This window comes from Ciconia boyciana, chromosome 9, assembly GCF_034638445.1.
Source record: "Ciconia boyciana chromosome 9, ASM3463844v1, whole genome shotgun sequence".
In the NCBI taxonomy this organism is placed as follows: Eukaryota; Metazoa; Chordata; class Aves; order Ciconiiformes; family Ciconiidae; genus Ciconia; species Ciconia boyciana.
Window position 1 is genome coordinate 6,891,981 of NC_132942.1, and position 26,514 is coordinate 6,918,494.

A 26,514-nucleotide genomic window follows, 5' to 3' on the forward strand; every position below is an offset into this window, starting at 1 on the left:
TCTCTTCAGGATGCATTTAATAGCCTGGGCTGGAGATCCTGCTGCATCTAAGCCATTGCTACAGGAGGTTCTGCCGCAGTAAGCTTGAGTCTCTGGTCACCAGGGCCCTTCTGCCTCTGCCCTCGGCCTGGCACTGCCTTTCCCACGCACACTGCCCCCACGTGCCTGTCTCAAACACAGTGACTGTTGTCAGAGGTCCCATCATCACAATTGAAATTACTCCCCCATTATATCCATGCACAGTGACTGCTTCATTTTTCCCAATTACAGACAGGCCAGTCAGAGCAAAGTGCTTTAAAACCTTGCTTTTAATAAGTTTTTGCATTACACAAGAGATTGAATGGTTTTGAGAACTGGTAATGAGAACTGTGTCTGAGGAACTGGAGCAGAGTTGCAGGGTGCGAGAGGATGGGCCATGTGTCACCTGTGCTCTGATCCGTTCCCCTCTGAGAACAGTCCTTAAAGCCCTTAAAGCCTCATTTTTTTTAAACACATCTTATTTTATTCCTTATAATGCTGACAGATAGAAATACATTAGCTTTTTATTTAGTAAGGAGGAATGAATCACTTGGTGTTAGCATAAAACCAGGTTTAATATAATCAGAGGTGGCCCACAACCTAAAGGCCACCTGCCATACAGTAGTTCTGTCTAGCTGTAGTTTCCCTGAGCCCTGTCAGTGCTTGTACCTGGAATACTGATCCTTCACCCACTGAGTCAGGTGAAGCTAAGAAGGTTCATTAGCTACTTCTGATAGCTACACAGGACAGGGTGGCTGTGGCATTAGTAACCCTGAATTAGTAGACCTGAGCTAGATGAGAAATACGTTTAAGGGCATTAGGCCCTAGCTTATGAAAAAAAAATTACCTCAGCTGTACTATTAAAAATACTCAGGAAAATATGTACAAGAGCATCTCTGTAATCATGACAAAGGCAGTGATTGCTACATGTTTAATAATTCAGAAGTTTTGTAGGATATGTGTTATGTCGGTCACTTCCAGATCTGTTTAAGCTGCCATTCTTTCCTGGAGTGGGGTTGTGTTCAGTGCTCATGTGGAAGAGCACTAGTTACTTCTGCATGTTACCTGAGAAATAACCGCCCCTTTGTCCTGTTACTGGGGCGCAAGTTCACGTAACCCTGGGGTCATCGCCTTGGCTCACTTCAGCCAGACACTCCCTGCAGAAGCATCGGCTGCAGAGAGGTAGATTGCATGAGGAAATGTACAGGTTAATGCATATTTAATGCTAAGTAGGGGCTTTACCTATATCTAAACACTCTGCAACATCCAGGGTCAGACTGACAAAGGGAAGAGAGCAGGACTGCCAAGAAAGAGGGCTGCTTCTGGTGTGTGGAGCAGTTCCAGCTTGAGGACTTAGTTCAAGATGTGCTTATAAAACACAAGGGTTCACTCATCTGAGTGACTTCTGGAAATGTCTTACCTGGCTGCAACTTCTATTTTGAAAAACTACAAAACCCAAACACCCCAAGCCTCCTCCGGGGGGTGGGGAGGCAGGTGACAGGGACCTCTCTGTACCTTGTAGAGGTGGAACATGTTATCATCCTGACAACTCTATGCTATGCTTGAGATAAGGTCTTAGGGACCCCATTGTGATTCTTGGTTTTGAGTCACTCCAGCGCCATCCTTTCAGTGAGGGAGCCGGTAACACTCATACTTCAGAAAGCACGGAGAGGAGAGCCAAAGCAGAAGGCGTCTGTGTCCTAGGGCAGAGCAGAACCATGCGCTCTGCAGAGCCGGGAGGACAGGGGTCTACCCCAGGGCGATGGTACCAGCTAACAGAACTGATAGTTGTTGCTCTTGAGAAGGGGCTGGCCACTCTCTTCTTGCTCGCAGGACTCCTCACAGCAGCCGGAGGTATCGCAGCCGCTGTCTTCCTCAGCCGTGGAGGGGAGGTTCGTGTAGTCCTTGAAAGCAAAAATAAAAACCCACCCCAAGTGTGTTTCAGTCCCTTCGGGGGTGTACGACGCCTGTTTCTGGATGGATGACCAGCTGGGGATGGTCATCCCCACTACCCTTTGCTGTGCCCACAGCGCGTGGCTAGCTGGCAGGACAGGCATGCCCCTGCTTTTGTGGAGCTGCAGGACAGCTAGTCACGAGGCAGCGCACCTTTCGTCCAGCTGCACACCAAATCCAGGGGAACAGGGCAAGGCTGCTGCACCGGTACTTGTATTGCTACCTGTACTGCTACCCATAGAGGTTGCTGCAAAGCAGCTGTATTTCTTTGTCCAGCCTCCTTTGGTCATGGTGGGGAATGGCTTAACCCTTCAGTATGGGGAAATCTGGATGCCGCTCTGCACTTCCCACCACTAAACTGCTCCCATCAGTTAAAGGTAAGGGAGGTCACCAGGAAAGTTGTCCAGGAGTTATGTTCATGTAGGGGGAAAGCATGTCTCCCTTGCCCCTTCTCGTCTCCAAAGGTGCTCACCTGCTCCTTATGCACCTCCAGTTCTTTCTGAATGAAGCTGCCGATCTCGTCGAAGGTAGGTCTCTGTGTGGGCTCCAGGCTCCAGCATGCCTGCATGATGCTGTACCTGCAGAGCCAAACAGGGACAGGGTGGTTGCGCTGTGCTGCTGCAAAGCTGCTGGAGGGTCTGCACCCCCAGGCTCTTCCCTGCAGCACTTTGTATTTCAGGCACACAATACTGAGCAGTCTCTTGTCTTCCTGTCTATAAAACCTGTGGTCAGTGCATGTGCAGTGCTCCAGGGAAAGGTGAGCACAGAAGTGGATAGAGCAAAGTTCTCTCATCTATCAACAAGGGGCTTTATGCCTCCAGTACTTTTTTCTTTAAGCTTAAACTCTTTCCTCTCTTGTAACTGACTCAGGCTTGCCTTCTCACAGTCCTAGGGTCAAAAGTAGCTGACTGAAAAAAAAGAAAAATCCACCAAGTTCAGGAATGTAGACATATAACATGAGCTCTCCCATCTTCCCATCCGTAAACAGGGGAAATATTGGATGGAGCATCATAACTGACTGCCCCAGGTCTTGCTTTCCTACAGGAGCAAGGAGCAGCCTGGTAGGATCCAACCTGAACCTCAAGGGCAGACACGCCTGGGAGCAGCAGGCAAACCTGTGACCAAGGTCCCTGTGCCATTTCCCTGCCCACTCCCCCCAAAGCTGCTCCAGCTACGCTGTCACCCTTTGTGTGCATCTCGGCGCATCCACTCACATTTCCAAGGGAGCGAAGTCAGGCCTGGCCATCTGGTATCCCTGCTTCACCATGCTGTAGAACTTGCTGTTCACCACCATGCCGGGATAGGGACTTTTACCTGTGACAGTAACAGGAGCAGAGCTGGCTCTCAGATCAGAGGCTTTAACACTCCAGCCTTGTGGGGTGAGAAGAGGCAGCCTGGAGCACCGCCTGAGCCAGTGCTACTTGTTCTTGGGGAGTTCTGAGTTAGAGCAAATCATCCAGGATCCATTGTTTTTAATGGTCCCTCTGGAAGCATAACAGTGCTTTATAGCCCTGATAAAACCTAGATTTTTGTCAACCTTCCTCCTTTCTTGGAACCTTTTCTGCAGAGACATTCGGGCAGTGGTAAGCCATGGAAAACAAGAGGCTTACAAGCCTGTTTCTTTCTTACCAAGGGAGAAGATCTCCCAGAGAAGGATGCCGTAAGACCACACGTCGCTCTGCACTGTGTAAATGCAGTCAAAGATGCTCTCTGGGGCCATCCATTTCACGGGCAGTCGGGCCTGGAAGAGCAAAGAATCCTGCAGACTGGGACAAGCTGGCAGCTTATGGTACACCCTGTCCTTCGTGCTCCAGCCGCACCCTACCCTTGTACCTTCTCTTGTCCTCATTTTAATTACTTACATTGCCTTTTACAACATAGTTCGAGTCATTCATGATATCACGGGCCAGGCCGAAGTCACAAATCTTGGCTACCCGTCCATCTGATACGAGCACATTCCTGGCTGCTAAGTCACGGTGGATGCACTGGGGAGAAGAGAGCGCAACTGAGACCCAGCTGACGTCCCCCAGCAGTCCCAGCTAATTCCCTACAGCCTGGGCCTGTCACCAAAACAACACTTACAGGGGCAAGGGGAACATGCACTGCTTGAAAAGCCCCTGTAAGAGGCACTGTGTTGTGTACAAGGAGTATGGGCTCTCTTTCAGCCACGTCATTTGCAGTGCTAAGACATTGTGACATTTCATGCCACGTCCTTTAATCACTCATGGGGCCGTTGTGTTCCCCATGGGAGGAGGCTCAGAGCCAGGGGCTGTTGACACTGTGCCCTCATCTCCGAAACAGTCATACGGTTACTCTCTGATACTCTAAATGAGCCAGCTCTGGCAGACAGCTCAACGGCCACTTTCAGTTCCTTGTCCCTGGGGCAGTGGGGAAGCTGCCAATGCAAGAAAGCTTCACATCGAAGTTCCTGACCTCATGTAAAAGCTGGGGAGAAAATGTTGAGACCAGCACGATGCACATCCCTGGGTTCCCCCCGTAACACTGCCCTGCCGTGATGGCCTGCCCAGAGCCTGTGGGAGACAAAGGCCCTGAAGGGAACGCCAGTCACTGCGGCGTAGCATGTCTGAACCCAACAAATGGAGCAGAGAGGCCCATTTCCAGCAGCAGCTTGCTTGAGCTTGGCCACTCCATCCCAAAACATCCCGAGCCTCGTGCAGACAGGATGGCTGGTGCCTGCTGGCTGCCCTGGCGTTTCCCAGTTGGGGTGCTGGGGGCAGTTGTCCTCTTGGCACTCACGTTCTTTGATGCGAGGAATGCCATGCCCTGGGCCACCTGGCTGGAGAACTGTAGCAGGTCAGAGAGATTGAGGGGACGGAGGTCCTCCCTGATGTCATCTTCTTCTTCTGAGCTTTTCCCTGAAATTCAAAGAGAAGTTTTAGAGTTGCTGCAAACGTGATGAATAATGCAAGCTATGCTGTACCCTGGTTCCCTGGGGCTAAACCAGACAGGATTACCAGAATAAAGAAATCATAAAAACACAGAAATGAGCCTTAACTCACCCCTGGCTTGCGCAGAATCTGATGACGCTGAAGATGATGATGATGGCACAGGCCTCATTTCAACATATGTTTCCAAACCCTGGCTTGAAAAGCCACTGTCACTGAGTCAGAAGCAACAGAGATGGAGGCAGGCTGTTAGCAACCCTCCAGCAGTACCTTCTGCCCTTCTCCACATCCACTGAGAGAAGAAACAACATCCCTGCCTGCAGGAAGTCGCTTAGCTAGAAGCTTAAGGGCAAAGGGAAAGTCAACATTGAGGCTGATTCGGAAAGGGGACCTAGGTGCCCTGTGGTATGGGGCTCCAAGTACTGCTCCCCTTTTGTCAAGGAACTACCCTTGGCTGATGGTGAGCACTCAGCCTCTTGTCCTACAAAACCCAAGTGCCCAAGAGTGCAGGAAGCCAAAAAGTTCCGATTCCAGTTTGTGGAAGGGCAGACCGGATTGAAACCTGGATTTATTGTGGGATATTCAACAACTGCTGTGAAAGACTTTGAAAAACTTGGAACTGTAACCAGGTCTAAACACATGCAACCCCAGTGGCTTTTACATCCTGGTATTCTGCAAGTCCCCAGACCTTTGGCCTTGATCTCTCCCTAGCACAGCCCTCTGCACACTTCTCCCAGCAAGTACCCAGGCCCTGCATTGCTCAGCCCTGTGGCCACCAGAGCTCTGCTTTTACCTGCGGATGTATTTCTTCTCTAGGTCAATGTTTTTGTAATCAGCAGCACTGTCTAAAGAGGTGTCTAGGGCAGAATCCTGGATAATTATGGATTCAGCCTTCTTCCGCAGGAAATTCAGCAGATCTCCGTAGCGACAGTACTCGGTGATGACAAGGATTGGGCCTGGGAGAGAGGCAGAAAGGGTTCATTGAGAAGTGATATTACTGTGACCTGTCCTGAGGATTGCTCTCCCTGGGAGGGGCAGCAGAACCCACACTGCGCATAAGCATGTCTGGAAATGGCCAGCCCACAGGCCCTTGCAAAGTTATAGGTTCAAAAAAGACCACTGCGCTCATCACCTATCTCTGTTGTGAGACCAAGGAGAGGTAACAGCCTCAGAGGAGCAGGCCATGGGAGGGGTCCATGGGGGAAGCAGGGATGTGGGATCCTACCTCCATAGGTACATGCTCCCAGCAGGTTAACAATGTTCTCGTGGTGTCCCAAGTGACTCATGATCTTCAGTTCAGACATGAGAGCCTCCTGCTCATCTGTGTCTGCTGATGCTGCAAGACAAGAAGAAAAGAGCTGTGTGAAGGAGTGAGGGAGGGACAAGGAAGAGATGACGGGGGAGGACAGAAAAAGGTGTAGACAGAGAGATAGCACAAAAAGAGGAGACACACTCAGAGAGGAAATTGCGTCCACTGTCTGTGCCTCTGGCCATGTGTGTTCACAAAAATGACAGCAGCATGATTCCAGCACCCAGTACTTATTACAGAAACATCTAAAAAAAGTAGATGTTCCAGCCTGGGAGCACCAACACATGTGGTGGACACACACTACGTCCTGCCCAAAGGAGCTCGGGGGATTTCAGCCTTTGCAAGTTGCTCTGGGCTTACACTTTAGCATCTTCACAGCCACTTTGAGGACCGAATCTTCTTTGCCCAGCCCAAAAGCGGTGGCTTCTACCACTTTTCCAAAGGCTCCTGCTCCAAGAGTTTTTCCTGCAGAGGGAGAAAAAATTTGTTTATAAGATGCTTTATAGAAAGAGGTTGAGCAGTTGTCCTGCACACAGACTTGAGGAGGATATCTGGTGGGTGGGGGTTCCTGCCAAGCCCAGATGAGATCACACATCCCTTAGTCAAGAACTGGTTAACATCTGAGGGGAACTCTACTGTGAGCAAAGGTGGTGTGAAAGAGGCCGTGTCCAAACATGGGCTCACCAGCTCTATGCATTAGGAATGACCCCTGATGGAAGAGGAGAGACATGATCAACCTTAACATGAGAGGAGAGACATGAGACAACCTCTCAACCTTCCTTGGAGCAATGGAGGGCTGGAGGGAGGTTGTACCCTAGCATTCGCCACCCTGTGTGGAAGAGGGCAGCAAGGCCTGGTTAAGGATGTTGCTGTAATGTCTGGATGCAGCTTTGGATGTTGCCCAGTTGCTTTGGCTCTGTACCTTGGAGCATTTCAGCTCTGTGGTGAGCTGCCTGCCACCAGGCAAGCAGCAAGGAAGGTTTCTTACCAAACTGGAGGTTATTCCTGGGAAACTCCCATTTTTCATTGTATGGCAGCTGAGTGGGATCGATAAAGATGTAGTTATTCCCTTCACAGGCCTCAATGATCTTCCACCGCACCTGGTACTTGGGTTTCTGTAAGGAAGAGACTCCAGTTATTCAATGTTCCTCAAGTCCTGAGGGTTCCCCAGTCCCAGCATGCACTCTAGCTCTCACCCTGCAGGCATAGAAGGAAGACTTGGGTTTCAGCCCATCAAATATTTCTTGCTTTGAACCTGGACTGAGTGAAAGAGGCTTTCCTTGGACAGCCTGGTCCCTTTGCTGTTACGAAGTCCCCCCAAATCGTCACCCATGACTGAGGAAGGCTCTCTTGCATGTTTCAGTTGAAGTAGCCCATTGCCATCACTTGGGATGGCAGAGCTGGGAGAGCCAGCATGTCCCACCAGACCAGTGGCTGAGCCATGCCCAGCCGGTGCTGGAGGAAGGTGTCCCTGCTGCCTCTCCTTCCTTGGTACCCTGTGTTGCTGAGCACAGCAGAACGGTGGAGCTGGCCCAGCCCTGCTTCCCTTACAGGGGGAAAAAAGAAGTGGAGAAAGAGAAGTAAGAATTTCTTCTCTTTTCCACAAATCTCATGGCAGAAGTAACCAGGCAAGGACAGAGAGAAGCAGTGCTGGAGCCTGTGGGCAGAGGCAGTTGCCAGCTTGTGCTGGGCGTTGTCATTCAGGTTAGAGGGCTAGGGAGCCAGGCTGGAGGCACAAATACAGAGAAAGGCAGTGAAATAGCTTGGCATGAGAATACCGTGTGCGGCCTTTGCTCCTGTACAAGGAGACAGGCAAGGACCTGCAACCTGATTGGCAAAGGTGGTCTCAGGTCCATCAAGACAGACACAGGGAAGCATGGGTGGAGTGACCGTGGCTGTGATGAATCACCTCATGTTCCAGCTACTGAGAGCTGTGTGCTGAAATGCTTCTCGCCACTTTCCCTGGACAGTTGCAGAGAAGGATACAGCGTATGGGTAGATGCTCAAAGCTAGGTTAGCACAGGCATGAGGGACCATAACTGAGGCAAACAGATCTGCAGTCTTGATGCAAAGCATCTGTTTTTCTCCACCACACTGCTGCTTTTTTCTTTGCCCGAGAGTTGAACATCCGTGCCCATGCAGGCTGTTGAAAAAGGCCCAGACAGGATGCTCCAAGCAGCACAGTTTCTGGTGGAGGTCCCTCATAAAGAATGCCACATGCACTCAGTTTATTGGCTGTTGCCTGCTCCCAGAGGGTGAGCAGTGCTGCTTTCTGCTCCACGACTCGCCTAGCACTGCAGCAATCAGCCGTGACTCAAGAAGCCCATGGCTGAGATAGATAAGATTATTTATAAACACATCCTGCTTCTCTTGGGCTTGCAAGGCCTTCGTAAAAGCTATTTCTTCAGAGCTGTGCTTACACATCCACCACCTCTCTCTCTCTCTGCCTCTGGACTACTGGCCAAAGACAGCTCTGCCTGCAAAGCTGTAGGCATTTGTTTGGGAGAGGGCTCTGCTGGATCTTCCAACGACCAGCACCAGAACTTTGCTGCAAAATTTGCAGCCTTGATGGGCTGTCAAAGGAAGAGTGCCAAAAGGGAGAGCTGAAAAACAGGAGATTTTCACCCACTGATGAAGCAGAGGTGGCTATTGATTGGTACAGTTTATGGAAACAACCGAGAAGGAATCCAAATGCTGAAAATGAATCTTGCAGAGAAAATGGGGCAAGTTCTTGTATAAAAATAGTGACCAAGTCTTCCTGGAGACAAATGCCTTCTAACATCATCCTGTTTCCCCATAAAGACAGCTTTTTATAAAGCAGGAGGAGAATAAAAAGTAGATGCAAGTTGCAAACCACGTTTTTTTCCTCTTTAATTCACTCCGTGGATTCATGGTGACCAGAGCAAAACCAGCTGCAATTGACAGCACAGAGTTAGCACCTTTGTCTGGCACCAGGGACTATCCACACTGGCCATCGTATCTGGGCTACAAGACTGAGCGACCAGGGTGGGAGAGGTGTTAACGCACTGGGTTTGGTGCATGAGCCTTGCCCTGCAGCAGGAAACTCCTGGTGGAAGTTGGGAGGGAGTGGAGATGAGGGAGGTAGCTTGCCTGGTACCCCCAAGCTGAATGCTCCCTGCCTGTGGCTGCCAGCAGTGGCAGTGTGGTCTCTGAGGCTGGGCAGGCCTTGCAGCCCTTGCTATGCAACAGGGAATCTGACCTGGTTGTACTTGTAGAGGAGGAAGAGGAGTAGGAGGAGCAGCAGGACCAATGTGCCTATGCAGGTGGAGAGAATGGGGCTGAAGAGCTTGTTTGGAGGGGCCATGACATTTCCTGGAGGAGCAAAAAAACAGGGATGAGTAAAACACTCCTGTTTCAATCCCATCTCTGAGAGCATTTTGCCCAGCTGTTCACTTAGGCTTCCCCTGTATGCAACACAACCCAGCACTGGTCTCAGAGACACCCAAAAGAGCTGCTGGGAACTGAGGGAAGTTCTTGATGCCAAACTCAAGGCTGCAATGGTTCCCCCGTGCACCCCAATTTCCACACAAAGAGCACCAGGTGCAGGTCAGACTGGCTGGGGACCAAGATTTGTGCAGCAAGAACAGGCCCATCAAAAGATGCAACCCCTGGACTCCAGTGGGCTGAGCAATAGCTGGCTGCGCTGCGCCCTGGAGCTAGGTCCTGCAGTTATAAGGTGTTTGTGGCATGGCTCAGCCTTGGGCACCAGGCTATGCTCAGCCAGAAATTCCCACATGGCACCTAGGGCTGGCAAATGCCAAAGCCTCCCACCTCCTGTGAAGATAGAGAGCTTGTGGAATCTATTCCACCTCTCTTGCAAGACAGAAGAGATATACGTATAGGAAGATGGGCCCCCCAAAAGCCCCCAAATTCTCCCCCACTCTGCCAAGCTACCAGTTTGTATCTTACTGGTGATGGTGAGTGAGTGAAACATGTCAGAAGCGTTCCCCTCTCTGTTAATGGCCACACAGCAGAAGGTGAAATTGGCACCCAGCTCCTGGAACTGGACAATGCTCTCCACCTCCACCTCTTGGAAGAGCAACATGTTCACCACCTGGGGACTGGAGTCATTCAGTAGCAACCTATAGTCCTCGTTGTATCTGCAGAGACACCAAGCAGGAGAGAATGAGTGTTCCTCTGCAGCACAGTTGCTCATAAGTGAATTGGTGCCTGTATCAGACTAGAGAGGAGACACTGGGAATTAGGGTTGCAGCTCTATGAGGCATGTTACTCACTGCCCAGTTAAAAGACCTCTCCCTGAACATCAAAGCCCTGTATAGACAGAGCCTTAACTGCCTTTATGTGGCTAGAGCTGTGGCAGCAGTTGCCTCCTTGAATGGGGCTGGTACTGAGACACAACCACCCCTGTCCAGGCAGCTGCAGTTGACTCCCATCACACTGTAGACCAGTAAGCCTGTGCTCTGTGGAGCCTCAGACCTGTGGAGGTCCCAGAAAGATGACTAGGACCAGCCAGGATGTAGCTCTACAGCAACCTACACCAGGACACTTCTCCAAGGGACCCACACGTTCCTCAGAAAAGCATTGGGAGAACATGAATCACAGGTGGCTGAACTCTTCAAGCTCAAGACTTTAGGAATAGTACCTGCCCCCTCTCCTCAGACAGTCCTCAAGAACCTCTTTTTTTAGCAGGGCAACATCCCTGTTGCTGTTACTGAACAGGCTCTGCTATATTGCTGTAAGCAAACCCACATGGTGCTGCTCAGCAAATGCCAGCATAGCAAGGGCAAGTGCACACCTTGGAGGTGCTCAGTCTTCTGGGCATTTCTTACCTGTCGGAGTGAATGGGGCACTGGTACCACTCAATGCGTGGGGCAGGGTAGCCGATGGCCATGCATTGAAGAATGCTGGAGTCATTGGCTGGCACCTTGATTTTGCAGACCCTTGGAGGAGCTGTTGGGGAAGGTAGATAAACAGTAAATGCTATGATCAGAGGAAAAGCACATTCCCTGTGCTCTGATTTACTTTCCATGTGTACAACAATAAAACACGAGGAACCCCTGTGCTACGGATAGGTTTGGGCTGGGTCCCAGGTGCGGTCTGGCTGTGTGTCCTGTGGGCACTGGGCTGGAAGCACCCTGGTACCCCACCCTACTTGCTGCCAGCTGGGCAGCAGCCCCAGGGCAAGCAAGGTGAAAGAATGGGCAATGCCAAACACTTACATTTCACAGAAATACTGAAGGTAACTGATGCATTTGTCTCATTGCTGAGAGCATAAAATGTATAGAGACCTCCCTCTCCTTCCTTCAGGCGGTTCAAGAAGAGCGTGTTGTTATACCTGCTCACACAGAGAGAGTAAACACCATGAAGAAAGATGTGCTGAGGAAACTCAAGCACTCACACAGTCTTTGCTCAGTGAGATGCTGCTGCTTCCAGTGCCCTGGAGTGGGTGAACACTTCCCAGCACTAATTCCAGCCCATGAGGGGAATCTCCTTCTTGCTTCTTTAGGGGAAGCAGGGAGGGTCTGATCTTCCTTAGAGGCAAGACCTTTTGCCACCAAGTGCGCAGCATTTCTGAAAGGTTATGGGTGGGTAATGCTCAGAAAGAAAGGAGAGTTTAACATCTAAATCATTGCCTTTGAAGGGCTAGAGGATGCTGGTCCTCCTGCCTTTGACAGAAGAGTTAGTCCTCCCATTTCTTAGCCCATCAAGTCATGGTTCCTAGTGTCCACTCCCCTCTGCCCCCAGCCGATTTCTCAGATCCCAATGCAAGGAAGAGTTTGCCCTAAAGCCATCATGCTTGCCAAGTGGCACAGTTCCTCTTGTGGGTTATTTTGGGTTTCTAAGAAAATGAAAGGGGAATTGCCAAAAATCCCCACCAAATGGAATGATTCTCTTGCTTTCAGTCTCTTTTTGGCCTCAGTTGGGTGTAGGCTTTGGAAGAGCAGAGCTGTGCCCTCCATTAGGTCTTATCCACATAACAATGTTTTCAGCTTCTCTTGACATGGGGCATATGGTGCCACTCGGTACATACACTCTCCAGACTGCAGAGTGGGACAGATCTGAGGAGCAGTGAGGGAATTCAGTTTTTTGTACTGTTCATCCACCCCTGCAGTTTCTTCCTGCAAGGAGAGTGTGAACTTGAACAACCAGACCACAAACACGATAGTGACTTCCACAAGGTTTTTCTAAAGAGAAGGCTGCCAAGTTAGACAGAGGTGGTGTCCTCCTTGACCTGATCAGACCTGCTCACTGTGGTTTGCTAATAATACTGGAAAGAGAAGACAGAAAGGCAGAACAGTTCCCCTCTTTAAAACCAGAGATTTTTCTGTGAGCCAGTAGCATGGGGTCTGCCTGTCTCACACAGAAAGCATCGTTGGAAACATGCCATGGCCAGTGTAGAAGAGAGAGAGCACATACCGGTTGTTTCCAGAGGTCATTTCACCCTTGAATGTGGTACTCCCAGAGTTCTTCAAGGGGTTTGTGTGGGTCCAGCCCCAGTGCAGAAGTTTTGGGTAAGCCTCAATGCGGACCTGCAGCTTCAGACTCTCTCCCAAAGCAACCTCCTGGCTGGTGGCTTGCACTGGGGTCAGGAACACATAACCTCTCTCTGCAGGATGGAGGAGAGCATGACCATCAGCAGGCATGTCCAGAGTCCTGAAACAAGCTTATACCAGCTTCATAAATGGACCATTATTGGAAAGGCAGCTGGGAAACTGCAGGAGGGAACGAGGCATTACACAGATTATGTTGCCAAAGGAGTACTTTTAAGTTGCTTCTTTGTCATGGCAGCTTGGATTACGCTCTGCCTGAGGAGAGTTAGAAGATCTTAGTGAACTCTCATGGGGAAAGAGGTTTTACATGCTGTATCCTAATAAGTGATGAGGCTAGAACTGTATCTCCTGATCATCTGTAGAAGACAGGCCCCTTAGCTGAACTCCTGGCTTCTCACTTGGAAACAACTCAGACCAAGCCCTCTTTCTGACCCATGGTATGCAGCAGCTTTGGGTCATCAGCAAACCCCAGCCTATGAGCTGTGAGGATGATTTTTCCATCTTGAGATACAAACAAGTGTATAATAGACCTGAATCCTCTTATGTGGATCTGTTACTGGAAGAGACAAAGATCCATACTCTGCTCATGTGGCTTGCCTGCCCTTCTAACTAGCTTTTCCTGGTCTTCAGCATAATCTTGCCCCATACTTTTTTTGTTTTAAAGCTGTTTATAAACATTCAGAAACTGAGAAGAGCTTTATAATTTTTCATCCAGAATCCAAAAAATGTCCTTCTGCCCCTCAAGATGTGAAGGGAGCACCAGTTCCTTTCCTAGCAGCTCCACAGTTCTCACATGAGCCTTCAGGCACAAGCGAGAATGGTGTTTCCAACAACAAAACTAGGAACAAGATCATAGTATCAGAGAATCATTAAGGTTGGAAAAGACCTCTAAGATCATCTAGTCCAACCGTCAGAAGCAGAGGCAGATGGAGTCAGATGGAGGCAGAAGCAGCGAATACTCAAGGCTAGGTGTGATTCAGCCCACACCTTCCTGGTCTTTTGGGGAAGCACTCACCTACTACCTGAAGCATTGTCGAGGCATTCCTGAATCCTGCTGAATTGTTAGCTATACAAGTGTATTTCCCACTGTCTTCCATGGTCACCGCTGGAACAGACAGGATGTCGCTGATGAAGTAGTTCTCATTTTCAAAGCTAGGCTTTTTAGTTCTCCTTACCTGTCAGGCAGGGAGGGAACATCAGGCACTTTCTTGGAAGGGCAGAGGATGGAACTGAATATTTATGACAAACGTACCCACCCCCTCCTGTTCTGGGCTACTGAACTTTGGTATAAAACCCCTGTCACTGAAAGCCATCTGTGTGAAGACCAAGAGGCATATTAAACCTAAGTATTCAGGGCAGATATTCCACAGCAGTTAGGGTTATAGCTATTGTCAGCCTTCTGACTGCAAGTTGGCCTTACATTGCGTGATCCAAACATATCTTGTATGTTATTTCAACTCCTTAATAAAGGCATCAGATATAATAAGGGCTCCTAGCAAACCTTAGCTAACCATCTAGCAGTTAAAAGTCAGCACAATAGAGATTTTGAAATGCATTCCCTTTCTTCACCCATATCTTTTCTCTGGGGAGCTGTGTGTCCTGAACATGTTTGCTGCTTTATAAGCCCTGGCAGGGCTGGGTGGAAATATGTTGCCTTAGTAGGTCCTGTGGCTCCTGCTCAATGAACTCAACTGAAACAGCATACTTTCCTTCTCTCTTGCAGCAAGATCTTGACAATGGGCAGGTATTTCTTCAACCTGTGTCGTCCCAAGGAAAGGATGGCCATATTCAGATTTCTGCAGCTGGTTTGAATAGCTGCTTTGGTTGGGCAGTTCAAGGCTTTGCTGCAAGTGAGGATGATTTGTGTTTGGGCAGTTCTTACCACCCTATGTCTCCCAGTTTCCAAGAAAGCCCTATACCCCCTTGAAGCTGCGCAACTTACGCTCTTTGCTGCTGTCACCCATCTGATGTCATACTTGTGGGAAGGAGCAATTACTCTGCAAGTGACTTCAAAAGGTTCGCCCACAATTCGCACGTGGTCTATAGGGTCCATCATCACTGATACAGGCTTCTCCAGTGCTACACAAAGGCAAGCAGGGAAAGATTCAGTGTCAGCTGGTCCAGTGACCCCGTGTGCTTTGGAGACTCCCCGGGGCCTGGCTACTTTCTCCTTTCCATCCTCTTCAGTCTCTTTACCCCCAGCCTTCTCCTTCCCTAGGGATCATCACTGCTTTTTGTGCATGTGTCTGTGGGAAGCAGTACAGGCTGGGGAGAGCACAGTAGTCAGCACTGTGGGTTGAAAGGGAAAGGGAACCTTCTGCCATGGTTATGTCCTGAGCATCAGGGCCTGAGGACTTGCAGAACATCAGGGAGATAGGTGGACTTTTTTTCTCTGTTCTGTGATAGTGCCTGCAAAGATTTGAACACTGCTGAACCCATGGAGACCCACCTGAAGGAGCCAATTTGACAGAAGCTGATGGAATTTTGCCTGCCTTAAAAGACTGCAGGTTCAGAAAGTCTTTCCTACCACTGGTGAGGAGCTTTTCCTTAACTATCTACTGTGGCCAGCTTAGCTATTGCTGTCTCCCTGAGGACAGCAGCAACCCCAATCCTTTACCTTCTTCCACAATCAGTCTTATTCTTGATGACTTCTCTATTTTTCCATTTATCACTGCTTGGCATCGGTAAAAGCCCTTCTGCTCGCTTTGCACATTGTATAGTGTTATTCCTTTCTCAGTACTGAAAGAATAGTTGGTCCCGGGTGAGAGATGAGAGGCATCATCCATCATCAGAGTCACGCTGGATCCGTACTCGGGGGCCGTGATGAGACAGGGGAGCTCAGCATTACCACCTTTGGTCACGAAGATCCGGAAAGTTGGGGTGTACCACACGTTATTGGGATCTGTGGAGGAGACAAGGTAGGCCAGAGAATGGGATCAGAAAATGCATTGAAGCTGAGAAACACATTCTAGCAAAGGCAAGTCTCCAGCATTGCTGCCCAGTGGGAGTTCAATGCTGGGGCAGCCCCGCTCAACGCCTGCCTGACTCAGCCTCCAAAAACTCACACAACAAGCCCAATTCCAGTTAAGGCATTTGAGGAGAGCACAGCAATCAACTCACAAATTTACATAGACAAGAGAGACTGAGACTGAGAAGTAAGCTTACCTCTAAACTTTTCACCATGGTGTTAGTTTTATTTATCAGACCTCCAGCTTCCCTGTCCAGGACAGCATCTCTGGTACAAGGGAAGGGATGAACTCAAGTGGTGGAGCTACCACAGCATAACTTCTTCTGGGGTAAAAGAATGTTTGGGGTTCAGGTCATGTTGTGAGGATGTAATTCATGTGACTTTCCCTTATCTGGGGTACTGGCAGTACAGTTCTCTGATTTCCAGATCTCACTGCTCATTACAAGACCAAACAGACTTTCATCTGTGTTTTTTCAGGAAGGGAAGCCAAGGTAAATGGAGGGAGAGGTCCAGGCCATTCACAGATATGCATGAGATGTAGATGCTCTGTACTCTACCGCAGTGCTTCAGCCACAGGCCCCATTGCATGTGGGCTTACATGGTTGTGGGTGAGCCACTGCCCCAGTAGGAGCCTGCACTGCTCCCCCAAACACACACAGAACCACAGCCATAGAGAGGACCTGTGTAATGGCCGGGCTCCCTGAAAGGAGGCTGTTCTGCCAGCATATGTGGAAAGAGGGAAGCATGGTTACCTCGCACAAACAGATGCACAGTTGCAATGCCCTTGTCACTACTGTTGACATAAGCACACTTATAGGTGCCTGTATCCCTGTAAGTGGCCCTGGGAATACTGAGCGTGCTGCTGGTGTGGTTGCTGAATGTATCCTTTCGGCTTTTCCATTTAACTTCGGACTCTCCTGAACAGTGCAAGATGACTGGATCACCCGTGTTGACAACCAGAGCAGGGAGGTCAGGGCTGATCACTGGGGATGCCGAGCCTACAAAGGAAAAAGAGAAAGAGTGAGGATGCAAAAAATTATCCCTAATGATGCTCTGTTGGAGTTCACACTGCTGAGCATGGAGTAGCTCAGCATCAGAAAGAGGCTGGGCTTGGGATTCAAACTGGCTTTTTGGCTTGTGTCACTCCAGCCATTCTCCATCCCACCAGACTGATATGGCCTGACACTCCAAGGAAGGAATTTCAGGGAAGAGACAAAACCCCACATGTGAACATTTAGAGCACTGGGACAAGAAAAACAATCATCTGGAGCTGATTAGGCCAGATGCCAGTTTGGAAATTATTTGTGTTGGGTTTTGCCTCTTCTTGCAACAGTTTTCCTTTTGTGGTAGAGCTGGAGCTACTATATGAACTTGGTTAGTCCATAACACCATTTGGTGAAGTTTAAGCCAAGTCTAGTAGATGGGGCTCTCTCTGTTGCATTGGTGCTGGGATAAGCTAGAACAGACCCAAAAAGCTTCTACAGAGCAGGAGGTCAGTGCATGTGTTTTGGGAAGACTGGCTTTTTGGTTGCTGGGCAGTGGATTTTGAAGGACACCTACTTATGCCTTATCATAGAGTCAAACAATATGTTTTCCTCGCAGATACCATCAAAACATTATGAAGTGAGTCAGCATCATTATTCACATTTGGGGGTGAGAAACTGAGACACAGAAAAGCTAAACGGCTCATGAAAGCCCATAGCTGCAGTTGTACATACAGCACACCAGGCTATGCTGACACTGGCATTGCAACCCAGCTGGATTTCTGTTGCCATTTCTACTTTGAAGATGGCTTCTCTGCTGGCTGAATAAAGGGGAACCAGGGTCCTACTCCAGCCCTTAGTGTCAGAAGGAAATATTTTTTCCCTGTTTTGCCACGTCAGCGAGTTCTTTGAGTCACCACCTATATTTAGGGTGGGGGGAAGTGAGAAATGAATCAGTGCCGCGGGGCTAGGGAAGAAGCAGTCCTGCCACCCCCACGCCAGGCCTTCAGGGAGTACAGGAAACACATTGCAAATGGCTATCTGTGCTCGGGGGGCTCTGCACCCACTTCTGGCCCCTATCCAGGGCTATTCTCCCACTTCTGCTTTCCTTCCCGGTTGCTAACCCATCCTCATATCTTAAAGGGACACACAGTCAGGTTCAAATAATAATAAGTAGAAAGGTAGCTGCCCCACTTATCAATTCATCGCTCTTCGTAGAGGACGTCACTGCAGACAGCGCTCCTCTTGGGTGGTGGCAGCAGAAGCAAGGGCTGAGTTTGGTCTTGTGATGCCTCAAACTCTGCAGCAGACTGCTCTGGACTCACAGGAGCTCTTTAGTTGAAAGATTTGTTGTCCAAATGAACACAAAAACACTAACTCATCAGGAAGTGGGAGAGGGCAAAGCACCCTATAATGGCACCATTAGTCCAGCTGCACTTTTATGTCCTTCAGGGGAAAGGGGAGTAGTGGCCAGATGTTACAGCCCTTGTTGCAGGGAGGAGAGAAGAGAAGGCTGCTTATGGTCATGGGTAGCAAAGACAGTTTAAAGCAAATCTGTTCCCAGTTCTGCCTTGGATGCTGTCCCTGTAATGCAGCCAGCAGAAGAAGCACGCACCCATCCTCATCCACCCCCTGCTCACAGCTTATCTGGTGATGAAGACCATGTCTGAGGTACAAATGTGTGTCCTGTGCCACCAGCTGTGCTCAGGGCTGTAACACCAGAGCCCATCCATCAGAGCTCAAAGAGCACCATTTAAGCAGTCTTGCGCTGATGGCTCCCTCTGTGCAACAAAAGGTCAAGAAGATGAGACTTGAGGCCCTGGAGAGCATTGCTGGTGTGTGACAATGATGCAGTTGCCCAGGGAAAACCCAAAAAAGGCCTGGGTCAAACTCACTGGCCCTGGGGGAAGAAGCAGAGGACAGGGAGCTTCAGAGCATGGAATATTTAACATTTTATCTCTCCCCCACCCCCCCTTTGTTTTTAAATGCTTTTATCTTTCTGTGGAAACAGGAGAAGTCTCATTTATTCCCAGAGTGGAGAAAAACATATCCCAGAATCCTTCCCAAAGCAACATTTTCCACATATCTGAGGGATGATGTTCCTCCTTTGCTAAACTGTGTTTTCTAGCAGGGCTTGACATATTTCTGTTGCTTTTACTCTCTGTCACGCGATGCTTTTCCCTCACCTACTCTCTTTAGCTATCCCTCCATATCCAAGGCTTCAGCACCATTTGATGGGGGAGCCAAGCTCTTTGACTCAGAGCTGCATTCAAACTGGCTCAGGGAGAGACCATGTTATAACTGGTCCTTGGTTTGGCCACAGCAGGAGGACAAGAAAAACAAGAGTCATGTCACACCTTGTTGTCATCAGCCTCCAGTTACTACTGAGATGCTATGGCCAGAAAAGGCTCAGGGTATGTGCTCTCCATAACAATGAAGCAGCCAGCAGCCTTCAGGCTATCACTGGAGACTCCTGTCAATGGCACAACCACCACACAAGTGGAGTGAGGACAGATGGGGCAGAGACATTAAATGCAGGACAATGCCAGGTGAAGGCCACCCAAGTGTCCACTCCTTCATGTGTGCAGGGGGATGAGTCAGACCAGCGGGTCCTTTTCCAGAATGGGGAAGCAGGGCTGCTGGGGGAGGCTTTCTCCCTGCTGACCAGTGTGCAATCTTGCACGAAGCCCAAGGATGTCTCTCTGCTGCTCTCCAGCAGCTTCCGCAGCATTGCCAGTAACTGCTGGCCAAAGGTTTTACCACACTTGGGTTGTGTAACCATGACCTCTAGTTACAGCTGCAGGCTCTGCCCCTGCCTCTCCCATGCCAGCCAAAACACTACTTTCCTCTGCTGAGGGTTTGGAAATGGTGAGGAAGGAGAAGCGAAGGCTGGTAAGACAGAGAGGCTCTGTGGCACCTTACCGCAGAAGCCAGTCATCAGGAACTTGACTTGGTCCTGGGGGATAACTAGGCTAAGGTCTGGCCCTGGGAGAGACCCATGCCAGGCCTGAGCTCCCCTTCTCAACGATGCAGGGGAAAAGCTTGGTTTCTGAGGACACCTTCCCCAGAGTCACCTACAGTATCTGGGGGCAGGGGATGGGGAAAAGTGTGCTTATTGCATCTCTACCTGGGGCTTCTACCTCAGAGGTTTAGATTCATCCACAACAAGAAAACAAAAGAAACCCCAGGAAGACCTCTCAAGATAGCCAAGAACAGACGTGAGCTGATCAGGTTTCAAATCCTTCATCTGCTTGATCTGAAGCTGGGATTTGAGCCCCTGACACTCCCCCAGCAAGAGCCCAGATCACAATGGTCATACCACATCAGCCCTGGGTACTCTCAGAAGATGCACTTGCAATCCAAGAAGTAGGAGAAGGAAGTCAGGCCCCAGCTCCAGCTTGAAGCTATTGCTTTGGATAACCTTGGCGTGCTGCAGCTTTGTGCTGCAGATGGCCAACAGTGATGGTACTCAGCCAAATGTGTCTAACACCCTGACATGGCAGACAGTGCCTGATGAGGATGTCACAGCTGGTGACCTGCATTGCCCAGTGCCTCAAGGAACCTTCAAAGGGATCCTGACAGATATCATTATGATATGTCACAAATCTACATCAGACCTGCCTAGTCCCTATTATCTTAAAAAAAAAAAAGAAATTAAAAGCCCTGCAGCCTTCACAACCCAGTTCCCAGCACAGCAGACCTGGAAAAAGCCTGCTCAGCATGTCAAAGACATGACTTGAAGTGAAACACTATGCAGTGCAAGAGCAAGAAGGATGCAAACTTCCTGGGCTGAAAATATGAACACAGCAGTGGCTCAAGAGGGATACACTGCCTCCCTGTTACATGCCAAGTGCTTTCCCCCCTAGATTGCCCCCTTACAGGGGGGACTTCCCACCATAGTCTCATCATGTGGGGAACAAGCTCAAAAGGATAACGAAGGAAAGTATCACACAAGATCTGCAAGGCTGCCAGCACTTAAGACACGAGATTAGTAATACTAGTTTCTGGTTTGTTTGGTTGCAAGCCTCAAAACAGGCTTAGTGACTCTTGAGGTTGATGGGTTATCACCTCTTGGCCATCTCTGCAGCCTCAAAAACCAGGCACATTCACCTTTCCCTTCTTGGCTGCCTGAGTTCTGTTTCCATCACAAGCTCTAACACCTGGCTCTACAGCCCTGTTGTGTATGCCAGCACCACCAGAAAACAGCAATCCTCAGACATCTCCAGCCAGGCACAAGGTGCATTGGAAGGTGCCGATGAGGCCAGCTTTCCAGATTCTTTCACCTGCAGGCCAAGCATCTCCAGCCCTTGCCCCGTTTGGGCAAAGGGTTATTTCAGAGACGGCTTCCCTCAGGACACACTTTCTGCTGAACCTCTCCTTCCTCCTAACCCCAACCCAGACCCAAACAGCAGGAAGTTTCCCTTTCCTATCTCCCCACTGCTCAGGCTCTTCCTATGCTATGTGCACCTTTCCATACCCCTTGGCCTTATCCCAGCAGTGCTGCAGGCAGCCAACAGCTAGCCCTCAGCACAGCTGGCTCCAGAGCCACCACAGACTAGCAACACACCCTCTTTCCACCACTGTCCTCCCTCTATAATGACAGCCAGTTCTGGATGGTCTTCAGGAAGCTCCTGCAGCCAAGTCTGCACTAAAAGCCAAGCTGGTGTCTCCTCCCCACTCTGCCATGGAGTAAACATGTTCTCTTGCCTGCTCCCTGCCCATGCTGAGGCTCCTTGAACCTGCCCACAGCAGCAGTGGCTGCCTCATGAAGCAGCCTCCAGAAGCAGGGACCATCCGAGCCCACAGCAGGCTTTTGGTAGACATGATTGGGAGCCTGGCTTTGCCCTCTACCACCAGGAGCCGAGTGCCCATTAGTCTAATTTCAGCGTTGCCCCGTCCCCAGCCCCACCGAGGCTGTCACCCCTCCTCGCCTGAGGAGGGATAGAGCACTCACACCAGACACCCAGGAAACCCTCGCTGCATCCCAAACCTGCCCCGGCGTGACATGGAGACACTGTAGGGCTTTGGGGGGCCAGTGGACCTACCATGCCAGACGCCAGCTGTGGAAAGCAGCAGGAGGAGAACAGGACCCATGTCCCCAGGAACCACGGTGCCCCCAGTGTGGAACAGGGACGCAGCTGAAGGATCCTCTCGAGCAGCAGACCCCTCTCCTCACGGGCACCGTCCCCAGCACTCCCTCAACAGGAGCTTCTCCTTTCTGAGTTGACCACAAGTTAAGAAATTCCCTTTTTTTGTTTGTTTTTGAAACAGGAGGGAAAAAAAAAAAGCAAGTGATGCTTTGAGACGTCACTGGTGACAAACCCCCTTGGCAGAGGTGGGGCCATGCATGCACCCCGCTGCAGGCCCCCCCCCCCCGTTGTTGGGGCCACCTTCCTGCCTCAGAGAGGGGTTCAGCCCCAGACCGCTCCCCAGGGCTGGCAGGGGCCACTGCACCGTGCCGGGGTTCAGGACAATCCCTGTGTGTCCTGGCTACGGCCACGCAAACCCTCAGGGACTTCTATACACTTTCCTCTTGCTTGGGGACACAGAGAGCCTGGCTGGGACCTGTCTTGATGGCAGGGGACTCCATTTTACCTCAGTGGGACAAGCTTTACCTCAGGCCTGGTGGATCTTGCCAGCTCTGGGTCCTGAGGACCCACACAGGAACATGGCTGACTCCCTCACAACAGGCCCATGAAGATGATTCAGCCTGGGGCAGCTCCCAGGTGAGAAAAGGCCTGTGAAGATGACAAATTATTTTGTTTTAACCAAGAGCGTGATCCCTGGTGCAGAGAGGGGTCCTGTGGCCACACAGGATCATCTCCAAGCCCCACTCCAGCACCATGCAGAGGCAGGGTCGAGTCCAGCCAGCTGCAGGCTTGCCTTCACCACCCTCCGCAGGAGGGAGACATGTTGGGGTCCAGCCTGCAGACCCTTCCCTGTCCCCAGCTGGGCTGGGGGACACATGGGGATCCCAGCTCTTCTCTTCTCCCAGTACCTCCAAGCCTGGGGCTCAGAGCAACACTGTCACCATCAGCCAGCCACAGGGACCCTTCCTCCCCTGGAGCCCGTCCCACCCAGTCATACTGCCTTGCTGGTGGGGGGGCTTTTTGAAGCTGTTTTCTAACTGACAACCTGGCAGGCACCTGGGAGCAGTAATTAGGCACTTTGTTAACCCTCCCCTGGACCGCCCCTCTTCCAAAACAGGGGGTGAGGGTAGGCTTGAAGCAAAACAGTTCTCCTAGGGATGCTCAAGTCAGCAAAACATCAGCAGATCATGTCAAACACAGGGTGCCTCTTGCTCTCTGCTCTATCTCTGGATAATCTCACGCTGCAGCAGAAGTTCATGGCAGTTCATGGCAGCTCTGGGGTGGGAAGTTATGGCCACCACCTGACAGCGCTGGGAAGCACAGGGGAGGAAGGTCCTGCCTGGGGCGAGCTGGAGGGCTCTGTCTTAGCTGCACCCAGCTGCAGCCCCATCAGCGGGGAGGTGACAGGGACATTGGCTGCAAAGCATAGGCAGAAAGAGATGGGCTTTTCCAAAATATCTGCAAAGAGGTGGCTGTTGAATCTGTACTTGCAATGCAAAGGTGCCCAGGCAGAGGAGTGCCCCTCATGCCTCCACAAACCGGAGGGGAATGGGCTTCTCCAAAGGGGGCAATTAGAGAGGTACCAGCAAGACAAGGTCTTGGGGCCAAGAGATGAGAGCATGGCTGACTGTGCTGGAGATGACTAAGAGTCATGGGAACGTGAAGGGAGCTCTTGGCTTTGGCCAGAAGGATGGCTGGAGAGCATGAGGGAGTCCAGAGAGAAGGAAAGGCAGCTTTTGGCCAGAGAAGATTTCCTCTCAGCAGTTTTTCCTGGCAGGATGTGGGGAAGAAGAACACAAAGTGGAGGTAGCATGGTGTGCTGGGGGGCTCCCTCCTGCCCAGAGCTGGGGGGCTGTCAAGCAGCTGGGCTGCAGGAGACGTCTGCCTGATTATTCTTTCCTCCTTTTGAGCCAAAGGGGCTTTTTTAAAGGATGTTTGTTTCCCTCCTTCTTCTTTTTAAGTTGTTGTGTTTTTTTTTTTCCAGGAACAAATGCCAGCTCAGAGAGAACTGACTCACCAGTGTGAACAAGTATTAAACCAGACAGGCTTAATACAAAGAAGGGAAACAATCTCTCAGCCTCCCTTCTTCTCTTTGAGGAGGCCCCTTGTGGAGCGTCTCTGATGGCAATGGTCCACAGGTGACAAGTCACAGCCTGTACCCACGGGTGCCCAAGCTAGGCTGGGCACACCTGGGGATGCTCAGTGGGACAAGCTGTCAGATGGTGTTCCTCCCTCATTGGTGGCCATTTCTTCCTGCCTGCAGGCTGCACCCCAAATCCTGTGCTACAGGAGTGCTGCTGGGGCTTATGTCCCATGCAGCTCTGAGCAAGTGGCCCGGATGCTCTTGTGGGAGCTGCAGCCTTACTTTGAGTCACTTGAAGCCCAGGGATGTCTGTGGAGGCCCCGATGGCCAGGAAGGTGTGCTGGGAGATGGCACAAGACTTGCTCAGTGCCTCACTGGCTGCAGGCTGGCGGTGGAGGGGAGAGTGGAGGCTGCTGTGAGCCCTGGTTGGGAGCACTGGGAGCTCAGGCTGGGAGTGGGGCTGAGCCATTCCAGCCCTACAGGACCCCTGCACTGAGTACAGTCATGGTGTCATGCCTGCCTGTACTGCCCTGCAGCAGTCTGGGGACACATGTAGAACAGAATCATAGAATCACAGAACCATAGAGTCGTTTAGGTTGGAAAAGACCTTTAAGATCATCAAGTCCAACCATTAACCTAGCATTGCCAAGTCCACCACTAAACCATCTCCCTAAGCACCACATCTACACATCTTTTAAGTACCTCCAGGGATGGTAACTCAACCACTTCCCTGGGCAGCCTGTTCCAATGCTTGACAACCCTTTCAGTAAAGAAATTTTTCCTAACATCCAGTCTAAACCTCCCCTAGTGCAACTTGAGGCCATTTCCTCATGTCCTATGGCTTGTTACTTGGGAGAAGAGACCGACCCCACCTCTCTACACCCTCCTTTCAGGTAGTTGTAGAGAGCCATAAGGTCTCCCCTCAGCCTCCTTTTCTCCAGGCTAAACAACCCCAGCTCCCTCAGCCGCTCCTCATCAGCCTTGTGCTCCAGACCCTTCCCCAGCTTCGTTGCCCTTCTCTGGACACGCTCCAGCCCCTCAATGTCTCTCTTGTAGTGAGGGGCCCAAAACTGAACACAGCATTCGAGATGTGGCCTCACCAGTGCCGAGTACAGGGGCACGATCACTTCCCTAGTCCCGCTGGCCACACTATTTCTGATACAAGCCAGGATGCTATTGGCTTTTTTGGCCACCTGGGCACACTGCTGGCTCATATTCAGCTGGCTGTCAACCAATGCTCCCAGGTCCTTCTCTGCTGAGCAGCTTTCCAGCCACTCTTCCCCCAGCCTGTAGTGTTGCATGGGGTTGTTGTGACCAAAGTGCAGGACCCGGCACTCGGCCTTGTTGAACCTGATACAATGGGCCCCAGCCCATCGATCCAGGCTGTTCAGGTCCCTCCCAGATCAACGTTCCCATGCAACTTGGTGTCATCTGCAAACTTACTGAGGGTGCACTCGATCCCCTCGTCCAGATCCTCGATAAAGATATTAAACAGAACTGGCCCCAGTACTGAGCCCTGGGGAACACCGGTTGTGACTGGCCACCAACTGGATTTAACTCCATTCACCACCACTCTTTGGGCCTGGCTATCCAGCCAGTTCCCTGCCGGCTCGTCTTTCAGCACATGGGGACGGCCTGCTCCTGTGCCTTTAAGATTTCCTTCCTGAAGAATGTCCAGCCTTCCTGGACTCCTTTGCCCTTCAGGACTGCTTCCCAAGGGACTCTGTCAACCAGTCTCCTAAACAGGCCAAAGTTTGCCCTCCGGAAGTCCAAGGTAGCAGTTCTGCTGACCCCCCTCCTCACTCCTCCAAGAATCAAAAACTCTCATTTTGTGATCGCTGTGCCCAAGACAGCCTCCAACCATCACATCACCCACAAGTCCTTCTCTGTTCACAATCAACAGGTCCAGTGGGTTGCCTTCCCTAGTTGGCTCACTCACCAGCTGTGTCAGGAAGTTATCTGCCACACACTCCAGGAACCTCCTATACTGTTTCCTCTCTGCTGTATTGTATTTCCAGCAGACATCTGGTAAGTTGAAGTCCCCCACGAGAACAAGGGCTAGCGATTGTGAGGCTTCTCCCAGCTGCTTATAGAATATTTCATCTGCCTCTTCATCCTGGTTGGGTGGTCTATAACAGACTCCCACCGCAATATCTGCCTTGTTGGCCTTCCCCCTGATTCTTACCCATAAACACTCAACCCTATTGTCACTCACTGACACACAGGGCTACCCCACTGCCTCTCCTTCCTTGCCTATCCCTTCTGAAGAGTTTATAGCTATCCATTGCCACACTCCAGTTGTGTGAGTCATCCCACCATGTTTCCATGATGGCAATTATAAACACCCATGTCCCGAGTGAGCTGTTGGTACCCAAACAGCTAAAAACCCTGGTTACAGCAGGCCAGGGTTTGTCTCTGCAGTCTGAGTTTCTCTGCTTCCCTGAGCTCTTCCATGAGATGCCTGTCTCATCACTGGAGAGGAGACTTTTTCTGGGGTGGGAAAAATGCCCTGCTGGGAGGCTGGTAGTCCCCATGTCCGCCTACTCATTCCCAGCCCCATGACCCGTCCTCGGTGCATCCCGACATGCAAAAGGCCTGCCAGGCAGGGACTGGGCAGTGGAAGCCAGCTGGGTTCAGGGATGAGGTCTACCAATTCCCCCTCCCTGCTTGT

The 26,514-nt window shown here is 50.7% G+C and overlaps 1 protein-coding gene across 2 annotated transcripts; it reads right to left on the reverse strand.

Moving 5' to 3' along the window:
• Window positions 1-356: 356 nt before the first annotated feature.
• On the reverse strand, window positions 357-21,879 carry CSF1R (colony stimulating factor 1 receptor). 2 transcript variants are annotated; one of them, XM_072872416.1, is made up of 21 exons: window positions 21,716-21,879; window positions 16,440-16,685; window positions 15,337-15,621; window positions 14,662-14,798; window positions 13,735-13,894; window positions 12,586-12,775; window positions 11,388-11,503; window positions 10,998-11,118; window positions 10,117-10,307; window positions 9,407-9,519; window positions 7,175-7,301; window positions 6,547-6,651; window positions 6,103-6,213; window positions 5,671-5,833; window positions 4,992-5,092; window positions 4,729-4,847; window positions 3,834-3,956; window positions 3,601-3,712; window positions 3,186-3,285; window positions 2,444-2,549; window positions 357-1,922 (listed from the first exon to the last, which is right to left on the reverse strand). In XM_072872416.1, exons 1-21 carry the CDS (start codon window positions 21,762-21,764, stop codon window positions 1,791-1,793), a joined length of 2,907 nt encoding a protein of 968 aa, XP_072728517.1. In that variant the 5' UTR covers window positions 21,765-21,879; the 3' UTR covers window positions 357-1,790. The 2 variants fall into 2 exon arrangements, with proteins under 2 accessions (XP_072728517.1, XP_072728518.1); XM_072872417.1 differs by lacking the exons at window positions 16,440-16,685; window positions 21,716-21,879 and adding an exon at window positions 15,885-16,007.
• Between the last annotated feature and the right edge of the window lie 4,635 nt (window positions 21,880-26,514).